General features: G+C 34.5%; 1 protein-coding gene across 2 annotated transcripts in view; it reads right to left on the bottom strand.

Moving 5' to 3' along the window:
• The window catches only part of LOC110111321 (probable alkaline/neutral invertase D), a 31628-nt gene extending 23544 nt beyond the window's left edge, over positions 1 to 8084 (bottom strand). Inside the window, exons 1-3 of one of the 2 annotated variants that reach the window (XM_020843130.2) lie at positions 7866 to 8084; positions 7171 to 7579; positions 5594 to 6025 (exon numbers count right to left, since the gene is read on the bottom strand). In XM_020843130.2, the coding sequence (XP_020698789.1) occupies positions 5594 to 6025; positions 7171 to 7548 (810 nt within the window). In that variant the 5' untranslated portion in view covers positions 7549 to 7579; positions 7866 to 8084. The remainder of the gene's footprint in view (positions 1 to 5593; positions 6026 to 7170; positions 7580 to 7865) is intronic. The other variant, XM_020843131.2, reaches the window with a different exon arrangement.
• Between the last annotated feature and the right edge of the window lie 4294 nt (positions 8085 to 12378).

Here is a 12378-nt window from a genome sequence, read left to right as displayed (position 1 = left end):
AACTTGGTTATTTTTTTGGCTTTAGTGAGTGCATTTTTATGTTGAGGTAGATCCCCAAGCTTCTCAAGAATCAGATCTATGCAATGTGCAGCACATGGAGTCCAATACAAATGTTTCCTCTTCTCCATAAGTTTATTACCTGCAGCCTTATAAGAACTTGCATTATCTGTCACAATTTGTACAACCAAATGTTCTCCAATCTCTTCAACAATGCTATCTAATAATCTAAATATGAACTCAGCATCTTTGACCTGGTCAGATGCTTCAATTGACCTTAAAAACACAGTACCATAAGGATTATTAATGAGGATGTTGATCAGACTTCTATGTTTGATATCAGACCACCCATCTGACATAATTGTTACTCCTGTTTGGGCCCAAGTCTTCTTAATTTCTTCAATGCTTTTATCAGTGCTTTCCAACTCCTTCAAAATCCATGTTCTTAAATCATACATGGTTGGAGGTTTGAACCCTCTCCCAAATGCTCCAACTGAACGAATCATGTTGTAATAAGCAGGTGATGTTGCAACATTAAATGAAATTGCATTTTCGTAGAAGAATCTGCCTATATCCTTACACACTCTCTCCGCGCCTCTCTTGCATTTTCTGGGGCCATCTTCTGTGTAGTAGAAGGCCTATCCTCTGATGTGTCAACCATATAATGATCCATAGGCCCTCTAGCACCCCTAGATGAAATGGGCTTCATAGAAGAAGATGAATCCCTGACGCTGCGCTCACTCCCGTAGTAAGATCCAGCATCAACTCTATCCTCAAATTGCTTCTGTGCAAGATGTTTTGATGTGATAGACTTATTCATGTATGACTTTATCTCTTCCCTTACAGCATCAGGAACTTTGGAGCATGGAGCAACATTCTTGTGAGAGCCTGAAAGGTGTTCCTTCATCCTAGTCACACCACCTTTCACAACTTTATCACAGTAATTGCATTTCAGATAGACATATGTTTTATCACTTCCTCCTACATCCACCTGAGTGCTATATTTCCATGCTGGATCTTTTCTATGACCTGATGCAGCCTTATCCTTATTTTTGACCATCCTGATTGAGAGAAATTTTAGGAAGCAAACGAGTTAGCACTTAGCACTCACAATTAGCAGAGGTACAAAACCGTTGATGTAACTTGCTGGCTTCTTATTTGAAATCTTGGATAATGCCTTATTAAATTCTCCAACTAAAAACTCCCTAATTGAACTAGCCCAATTTATTGACAAAAAAATATCTGGATTATTTGTTATTCTTTGAATCAACCGAGGGGTTTTGAAGTTGTTAAGTTGAAAAAGTAAATTTGAACATAAATACATGATAAACGTTCTTAACATAGTCTCCGGGGGGGTTTGCTTGTTCAACTCCATCATGTCATTCCTTATTTCCGTTGATGTAATTGAAGTATGTGCTAAGGAATGCCAGGATATTTCTTCTCCTTTATTTGGCAGACCAGTAAGAAGGGCCACTTCATCAGCAGTGAAAGGAATGAGTTGTCCTTTTATAACAAAGCATTGTTTTGAAATGTCCCACCTTGAGATCAGCTCATAAATAAGAGGGACATTTTGCTCAAACCCAGGAAATTCCAAAAACTGTATCATCTTTAAATGTTTCAATGTGTCCTTGACTTTAAGAGTAATTTGCTGAGCAAAGTTATCACAGATTGTTCGAAACGAAGAAACATAGCATCTATAGGTAATTGGACGAACATATATCTGAAAATTGTAAAAAATGATAAATTAAAAATAAGTAAATTAGATACGCACAAAAAACTCACAACATACGCAGAATGTAAGCAACGGTCACGCACAGTGTACGCATAAAATACGCATACAGTACGCACATCACATGCACAAGAACGCACAGTGCATGAAACATGGCAGCAAATTATATGCACGCATAAAGTACGCACAATATAAGCATTGAGAACGCAACATATACGCATATAATACGCACAAAAGACGCATTGCGTACGCACAGCCTACGCATATTTACTCGGTGTTTAAATTTTAGATAGGTTTTATGTTTCAAATTTCAACATAAATTTATCATAAATCCTGAATACAGAGAAAACACGGTGGCATCACAGTATCAAACATTTAAAAAGTTTCGAGAAGCCATACATACGCATAGAATAAGCATAAAATCGGAAGATCTTCAGAGCCTTGAACACCAACGCATAGCATAACCATAAAATACGCATTACGAAACAAAAAACATAGCATTAAGTTACCTTTTTTTTTGGGTGACGACATCTTAGAAGAAACTGAGTGAAGAATGCTTGATATTGCTCCGGAGTGAATGCTTGAAAGTTCGAAAGTTTACTGTAACTTGAAAATCGAAACGCCCACTCCGCCATTCGACCTTTACAAGGGTTTAAATGTTGATGCCACGTCGACATTTCACTAGGCACGCCACGTCGACAACTGGGGGTCCGAATTGAAAAAAAAAATTAGGTTAATTTTTAAAAAGGTGACGCCTTAAATATATGAGGCGAGGAGTCGCGCCTCAAGGCGTAAGCCTCATAAACTAAACTTATTGCGTAGGCTTTGAGGCTTAAATGGACGAAATTGCGCTGAGTCGCGCCTCAAGGCGCGCCTTTTATTGCGCAATTTTAAATGTTGTTTGATAGTATCATATATGCTATCACAACCACTACGTCAGTCGTACAAGTTTTGACAATGATGGATGCCGAGAAAAAGCCTACAATAAACTTTATATACAATGCTATGGATTAAGCAAAAGAGGTAATGCCCACAACTTAGAAGGAGAAGATATCAGTTACAGAAAAATTTGTAATATCATTGATGGCAGGTGAGAGCTACAGCTTCATCGACACTTACAACAGGCTATTATCTGAACCCTCAATATCATGTAAATAAATCCTGAGATAAAATTATGATTATTCCATTGCATGGATAGAAAAATAGTCAATTCAACTGAAAGATCAAATGTTAATATACAATTCATACCATTTTAAAATAAAGAGGATTTTTTTATTGCAACAAGCAAAGGACATTATTTCCAAGCAAACTCCAAATGCATTTATTTGTTGCATTAATGTTATTATGTACTCATTTATATAAATCTTATTCTACTTAGTATTACTATACTCATTTATGTAAATCTTAATTAAGTGGAGGATTCAATTTGATGATAACACTCCAAAATTATATCATTTCATAATGAAGGTTTTGGGATTAACATGCTCTTTATCTGAACGGGAGCACAACTGGAACACGTACAACTAAGTGCATAGAAAGAGGATAAATCGTCAGACAAACTTAAGGATGAATTCCTTAGTGTATATCATGTACAATAAGAGACTTAAATACAAAAACTTGAAGAAGAAAGGGTTGAAGAATGACAAAGATCCTATGATTTATCAAGATATGACATCAGATGATAAGTAGTTTGTTGATGATAAAGTGAAACTATCTAAATTGTGCAAGAAAGATTTGAATGATGATTTTTTTATGGTGATATAAATAAAGCATCTACATTTACCACAACTCAAGCACAAAAAGAACAAATTAGAAAAAGTATATAAAAAATTATTTTGTCAAAGTTTATTTACTTTGAAGTATTATATATCTTTATATTGATGAAAAATATTTAGAAAAGAGAAAAATAATTGATATAGAGGAAGAATAAGTATACTAAGAGGCATTAGACTCCACAAGTGATGAGACAGGGGAAAGAGTACATTATGATGATGGTTCAAATAAAAATCCCCTTAGTGATGACAGCATTGATGACTTCTGAGTTATGCTATTACTATTTCTTTTTTTAATTAAATGTCAATGAGCAAGAAATTGGGAAAGATATAATTTTGAGTTGAACTACATTTATGTTATTTTATTATTATAATGTATGAATTTCAATTCTATTTCATAAAATTTATTATTTGCAACTTTATGTCTTGTGCATTTTTGTGTTTGATATATATGACAATTTATTTAATATATTATTTGATTATTTTGCAAAAAATCTTCATTTTGACTCTGCGTAAATTTTTTATTTTGAAGCTTACACCTCACCTCATGGATGGAAAACGCCTCAATACCAATTGCGCAATTTTAAACCTTGATCCCACTACATGGGGTCCGCAACATGAATCCTTTTTGTCCATTATATCCTGTTAAGAGTCAAATTATATTCAAATCTAATAAAAAAGGCCATTTATAATACATTCAAATCAAGTATTTTAGGTCTACCGCTACCTTTCTTAATATAGGATAGAATGTCAAATCAAATGCATCTACTCTCCTACTCTCCTAACTGGGTCATCAAAAAGCCGACGTTTTATGTGACCAAAACATCTAAGGCGAGTCTCTCTAATCTTATCTACCACTGGAACTCCTCCAACCTTTCACATATTAACCCATTTCATATTCTGTCTCTAAGAGTAAAGCCACTCATCCACCTGAGCATCCTCCTTTCTACAACACTTAACTTAATATACTTATCGTTTAATGGCCAAAATTTTATGCCATAAAGCATTACAGGTCACAGAACCATCCTAAAGAATTTTTTCTTAAGTTTGATAGGTACTTTTCCATCACTCAACAAGCTCGATGTATTCCTTTTTTTCAACCAACAAACTTGAATTTTACCAATAACATCCCCATCCATTTCACCATCACTTTGAACATGGACCTGAGATATCTAAAACATGTACTCTTTTTAATGACTTTATTGCCCATAATCACAATCCTCCTACTAGATCTATTACTACTAAAATTATAATCCATATATTCGGTTTTAGATCAACTCAAGCAAAAACCTTTGGACTCTAAGATTGACCTCCATAATTAAAGTTTTTCTCAACTTCCTCTCTATTCTTATCAACCAAAAGAATACCATTAAGAAAAAGCATACACCCAGGCACAACCTCTTGCAAATGTCTAGCAAGAACATCCATGAGTAAAGAAAAATGATAAGGGTTTAGAGCTGATCCTTAATATAATCCAACTGAAATAAGAAAAGACTTGGTCAAACCACCTTGTGTTTGAACACAAGCAATAGCTCTAGCATACATATCCTTAATGACTTAAATATAAGCATTATTAACTCTTTTCTTTTTGACAACTCTCTAGAGCACTTCTCTTGGAATTTTATCATATGTTTTTTCAAAATCAATAAATAACATATAAAGATCCTCCTTATTCTCCCTATACTTCTCCATCAAACCTCTTAATAAATGTATAGCTTCCAAAGTAGACCTACCCGGGGTAAATCCAAATTGATTTTGAAAAATATTAGCATCACGTCATAACCTAGGCTCAATTACTCTCACCCATAGTTTTAATGCATGACACACTAACTTAATTCTTCTATAATTTGCACCCTCTTCTGCTTCACCTTTATCTAAAAAAGGGAACCAACACACTCATTCTTCAAAATAATATTAATAAATTTCATAAGTCAATAAATTCCTTCATCTTCTCAACATTTCTATAGCTCCAATGAAAATCTATTATAGCACATTTTCAAAAGAAATTCATATATATATATATATATATATATAAGAAATGTTCAATCAAACATAAAGTAATTCCAAGAGAATAATATAGATTTACACATCTTACCATCCTTCTATCTATCATTGAACATCCATCTGCACAGAGTAAGGTTGGGAATGTGTCAAATCCCTCCGACAAGCATAATGCTAATATAAGCCTCATTCCTTTTTGGCATTCAGGAGTTTCAGCAAGAGATAAATCACCAGTTGACTTTGTATAAGCACGTAGAAGAATTATCCACCAAAATCCAGAATCAACTGGTGCAACTCTTCCAATTGCACTCTCACCAAAATCCGCAATAACTGTATCAACTTTCCTAAGTGGATCATGCAGTACCTTGAAGCTTGCTGGCATAACACCTTCTCCAAGCTTGAAACGGTCTACCCGCTTTTCCCAGCCTTGAAGGAGAAGGGTTTTAAGTAGAAAATTTTTGACAATCTCTGGTTCACCATTAATTAGAAAAGCTAAGGCACTTGGTACAAAATCACGGACAAACACCTGCAGAAGAATGATGTACCAATACAAATAATTGATGTAATTTACTAATGAAGACAAACATAGGGACAGCTTTTGGAAATAATTTATTAGAACATTTAACAACAAAATTTAAATATCAGCTAATAGACGGCCAAAGAAAGCATCATCTACAGACTGCTAGCTGAAGAATAGAGTAGACTTTGCATGATATTAAGCAATATAAAAATTCTCCCGTAGGTGATAGCGCCAAGATGAGTTGTAAAATATGAAAAAACCCAAATAAAATCATAAACTAAAAACAGCAGTTCAAAGTTAGGTACTCTATGGTAAGTATTCAAGTAGGATTTAACCATGATTTAAAGTAAACCCTGCTGAAAATTTTTTTAGCTGGTTACATCCCATTTTGAGTGCAATCCATATTTGGGATTTAGCGGTATTTGTTAAAACCTGGGAGAGCAGAATTTACGGATTTAAGGGATTTAAATCTCTAACTTTAGATAATTTAAATCTTATATTTATTTAAATCCAAGATCTTGATTAAAAAGTTCAAAAGGTTTATTAACATTTAAGAAAATTTAAAAGTTGTCATGCCAGAAAATTTTCAGGATTTATTACTCTCATTTAACTAAATTTAAATTTATATAATGTGTTAGATCATACTTGAATTAAATCCTAGTTTAGTTAACCAGCTCTGCAAATTGAATCACGCATACCATATCATACAAAATCAATAAATTCTTCAGGATAATTATCATTTAAGAAAATTTAAAAGTTGTCATGCCATAAATTTTTCAGAATTTATTACTCTCATTTTACTAAATCTCAATTTATATAATTTGTTAGATCATACTTGAATTAAATCCAAGTTTATTTAACCAGCTCTGCAAATTGAATCACGCTTACCATATCATACAAAATCGATAAATTCTTTCTGGTCAACCTAACAAATGACAAATAAATAAATAAAAAAAGAAAGGTCAAAAGGAAGGTCAAAAGGAAGGCCATGAAAACAAAGAAAGGATGCTACAAAACATAAACTTGATGTGGATATACCAGACAAAAGTATTTTGAGTTTAAAATATTTTGGTTTTGCACTTAAAATTAGCGATCTCTTATCAACTCATCCTTCCCTCAGGCGACAAGGAAATCTCTTCGAGATTAAATACCTGATCATAATTCAGAACCTCTTCAGAAGCATGATCCACAGCAGCAATTGTCCCCACTGGTTGGCCGCGGAAGTACACCAGCGAGCGCCGAAGGGCCTCCCAGGCCTCAGCCACCATTGGATGTGGCTCGAAAGAGTTTCTTGCCGAAGAAGCCGGAGTACCGAAGCCGGACCTTATTCCGCCGGGGGAGTACATGCTATCAAAGCCATCAACGGCTCGGATGTTGATGGAGAGCTCGCTGAGGGATCTATCGTCGAACGACCTTTGACGCTCAATATTCAGCTTTGGCTTATCGAGCAGCCGTGCCAGGTCAAGATCGTCCACATCTGCCAGCGAACAGTGCGACGCCACCTTCCGCATCCCCATGATCCCGTCCATATTGCTTCCCTCAGCACACCTTTCAGGCGATCTGCATCCAATGACAGATATTAGATATTGAAATTCAAAGAGACCGAGATTCCAGCGCCAGCATCATCATAAGGCTTTTCCCCTCTACAAATCTTGCTTCTCTAAACATTCGTGTGACAACCGTTATAAAAATCTGGGCTCACGCTGAAATCAAGTTTGCAGATTTTGATCTAAAATTAGAATTAGGGATAGAAGACCAAAAAACCCGGGGCCGCAAAGGCCGGAGAGAGCAAGACCAAGATCGAGTTTGAGATGGAAACTGAAAGGATAATGAGGAAAATACTTACTCAGAGAGAGAGAGAGAAAGAGAGAAAGATAGAGAAAGGACCAACAGCTGATATTTTGAAAGCCAAGCAACCGGCGGGATCGAACTGCTCCGGGGATCTGGCTAGGCAGCGGCGTCGCAGGCTTTGAAGAAGAGGGGGAAAAAAAAAAAAAAAGAGCTTAGGAAGAGCAAAGGTATTTATAGGCGAAGCCATAGGATTAGGAGGTGGTGAGCGTGGAGACGGAGACGACTCTCTTCGTGTTCTATGCTTGAAAGGTCGGCTCAGTCCTATCGCTATTCGTAGTTCGAAGGCATAGTTGACTGGCTGTAGCCGGTTGGCCGGATGTCTAGTTAGCCTTGGCCAGTCAAATGGGTCGGCGTGCGTATTTGGATTTTTAGACCGGCGACCTATTAGGTGCAAAGTTAGGTGAGCATATTAAAAAATATTTTTAAGAGTTATAGTCGGAAAATTTACTATAAAATAAAAATAATAATCAATGTATTGTATTCAAATTTCTCCATAAATGACACCTCACTTTACTAACAAGGGAACTAGCTAAGCTAAGATTAACGAGAATTGAGAGTGGAGAGAATAAAATAAAATTTATGGAATGCTGAAGAATTATGAGTCTCACAATTGATATAGTATCTACCATAACAGTTAAAAATATTCCTAAATTATTTCTTATCATCATTTATTTATGGGGTTATGAGAGCTACGGGAAAGGTAATAAATAAAAAAATAAAAAATATAATACTATGTAGAATACACATACAACACTATCCTAAACATGTTTCTCCTCTTTATTGGTTATTAAAGCAGGATCAGGGCTATAGAGCTCTGAGGATTCATATTCGAGCACACTAAATAATGTCAAGTGTGTATAGGGTGAGTTCTATGGGATGAGTATTGATAAAGGGGGGACCAATGACTGGCGTGCATGTTAACTTTGACGAAAACTCATATGATGGATCTCGAGTCACCCAAAAGAGAGGTGAGTAACATGTCGAGGATGTAGAATTGAATATGATGGTCGCAACTATATATGTTAAGGGTCTCTTGAGTAGGTTCTTTCATGTGGCTGAGTATGGAGAACATAATCATTTTGGAAGAGAGCGGGTGTTCGAGAAAACTCAACAAAGGCACAGGTGACTAAAGCAATGGCTTAGGTGAGTAGCACCTGGTGATTACGCTTGATGATTATCCTATGAATTTCAGGAAAGTAGGGCTTCATGTTAGGTGAGCTCTATCCGTGGGCCTTCCTTTTGGGCGAGCTCCTTTCATATGATGTCAGCAACCTATTAGGTACCTAGGAAGGCATATACGAATAAAAATTTAGTTCCTTGATTCACTTGGCCCTTTGGTATGCAAATGACGAAAATAATTAGTGAATGAAATATTAAATGTGCCTATAAACATGAAATAGGAAGGTTAATGTGGAATTTAATGCCTTATTTTCATTTTATCCTTGATGACAGCATTGTGATGCCATCTTCCATATGACTTTTTATAAATTAAGAATCTGTGTTGAAAAAGCTTTTTCTCTTTTTGTTGCGTGACCTAAGAGATTATGAGTTGCGAGTTCTAAGAAAATTAATCCTGCAAAAATCACTTGCTCCTGCTTGGAGAAAGAAAGCCACCTTTTGTCAAGGACTAGTTATGTTTGATTGAGATTTTATTGGTAAGAGAGGTTCATAGTAGTGTTTGGCCAATAATGGTGACTCATAAACTCATCACTGTCCCTCTTATAAAGAAAAGTATTTTCGACCTTTGGGCGACATCTGCTACAATAGCTGCATTGTTTGGGGTGACTCCCACTACCGAGCCAATTTGCTAGTGGCATCATAAACCTACATAACTAAGTCGTGACTTTAGATTTACAACTAAAGATGGTAGTCACTTCATAGTGCTCAGTAATGGAGAATGTAAGGGAGGTTACTCTATCAAGGTAGGGGTGATATCTCATGAGCCTTGACTTAAGATAGGTAAGTTAAATAAGTGTGCATACAAGTTTTTCAAAATTAAATTATTGGAAAATAAGGATCCCATTATAAGGAGCCTTAATATACATTTTCTCTACTAAACTACTGAAGCACCCACGAAGAAAGTAGGAGATAAAGGCTTCAAAACCATGGGCAACCTTCTAGTAATTGATGGGAACTATTCATCATGAAAGTCCTACTAAGTATCTACATGTTGAGTATGTCCTTTGATAATTTTTCATTACTAATTATTGGGAAACTACTAAAGGGAGCTCAAGTGGTTGGTCTTTAAAGAACAGTTGAACACCTTAGTTCTTGCAAGAAGGTGGCAAATGTTTTAGTAGTGTAGGTTGAGACTGCGATGGACCTATTCACACATCTTACACAAAGAAGCCCATACCCTCACTATCATGAGGCAACTCTAAGGATGTTATCCCTCCCTAGGGATGATTTGGTGATTCCATTACACACTGTACCTTTATAGGTTATAATGATTACCATGCAAGTGCATATGTCATGTTAAGTAATATAAGATGAGTTGAGTTTCATTCCCATGAGGATTAAAAAATAATCCCTTTTGAACTAATTATACTGATTGCTAAATTTATCTTATCATAAGAAATTCCTTAGTGTGTTTATTAAGTAGGAAACTGAAAAAGAGAAAGTTCCATGTATTAAAATACTCTAAACTTATGGTAATTAAGAATTCATATATATATATAAAGATTAATCTCCTAATTTGATACTATGAATCAGAGCATATGTAACGCCTCATCTCTGTCGAGTTTATCAGAGTTTCTAGCAAAGATCCCCTTCGTTATAGTGATACTATCTCCTTAAAATTCCAAAATTATATCCAACATATGTCTATACATGGATGAATTCCCTTATAGTTCCCTTATTTAATTCCACTACATCTCCATTGAGAACATATATCACATTAGATTTTAACTTTATGCAAGGTCTATACATAAATTAAATGAAAATCAATGAAAGTAGAAATATAATTACAGTAATAAAAATAAATGAGTTATAATCTATGTAAGCATGCATTCTTAACATATCATAAGCATAGAAATGAATTTCGCCAGACATTCAAAGTAAGATGATCATTGCAAACTTCATTTCAAATATTAAAGACAAATATAAGAAAAGAATTAAAATGTAGATAGAACTATATGGATTTTCAATAGTTGATACAAACACTCCTGGACCTTCACTCATTTCCTCGCACTTATAGTCATTCCCTAGAAGACCCTACCAAAGACAAAGTACAAATACAAAAGTGGCTAGTCCCCTTAAGAATTTGGTCATACTATTTATAATAAAAATAAATAATTGACTCTATTGTCATGGCATTGATGAAGTACTCTATTGTAGTGCTCTAACAGAATTGATGTGTCATTTCATAAGGGTTGTTGTATTAATTACTTTGCCACTCGTTTAAGGCTATTCAGAGTCATGACATTGTAATTTTGAGGTGATTTGGTGTAGTGGTACTTGAATGGTACTATGGTGCTAAACACTTGATGGTGTGATGATCTGTTCTCTTTTTTGGAGGTCTTAATATATCCTTGAATGTCACAGCACTTTAAACTCTAGTGTCACAATGCTAGTTCATTTCTTCATTTCTCAATCTTTTTTAAGAAATTTCTTGCACAAAAACATAGAATGATGTAATTTTAAAGCAACATAGGTTAATTTAAACTATAACAAAATTTTAACCAGCAATATCCCCCTTGCTTAAATTATTACTTATCCTCGGGTAATTCACATGCACTTTATTAAAATGTAATTTAACTTTGTTGGAATGTAAATTTTTAATTTTTAAAGTTTAAAAAATATTAACTAAATGGAATAAAATGTAACATTCAATGGTTAATAATTCATTTAATACATCCTTTAATAGCCCAACATTTCATCTCAACTAATATTCCTTTTAAATCCAACTCCTAAACATTTGTGTGAAAATTTTTTACTAGCTTACCTAGGTTAATGATCTTGGGTTTATGAGAATTTCATATTTATTTCATCTTTCCGTCTTACTATAAGCTTTCTTATGTACCATAATTCCTACAATAACCCTTAAGTTAATTACTTCTTCGAACCTTTTAGGTCAAGTTAGACTTTCAAGTACCAATTTTTAATGTTTCAGTACATCTTTTTTACTTTACTATAAATTATTCAAGTTCAAGTTTTAATCAAGAATTTTGAAGATGTCATGCTCATTAAATCAATTTTAATTAACCTTTAGTCCTTTATGATGCACTTAATGCACTCAAATCTTTCAAAAAAATTTAATTTATATGACTATATTTTTGAGAAAGTTTTGATAGTATAATAATTCTCAAAAAGATAAAAAATAGTAGACTTAGCCCTATCTCTTAGGATGCCTCTTACTTGTAGTTGCTTGTGTATGTTGTGGGGAATTAAATAAGCATGCATGCATGCATATGTACGTAAACGTGTTTGGGGCTATGGTATAAATAACACGATATCCTTGAATCTTACCATATATATCCTCATAAAGACATAGACAATGAAAAAAAAAA

Source organism: Dendrobium catenatum, unplaced genomic scaffold (genome assembly GCF_001605985.2).
Source record: "Dendrobium catenatum unplaced genomic scaffold, ASM160598v2 fragScaff_scaffold_133, whole genome shotgun sequence".
NCBI classification, from domain to species: domain Eukaryota; kingdom Viridiplantae; phylum Streptophyta; class Magnoliopsida; order Asparagales; family Orchidaceae; genus Dendrobium; species Dendrobium catenatum.
This window is presented reverse-complemented; position numbering and strand designations above follow the sequence as displayed.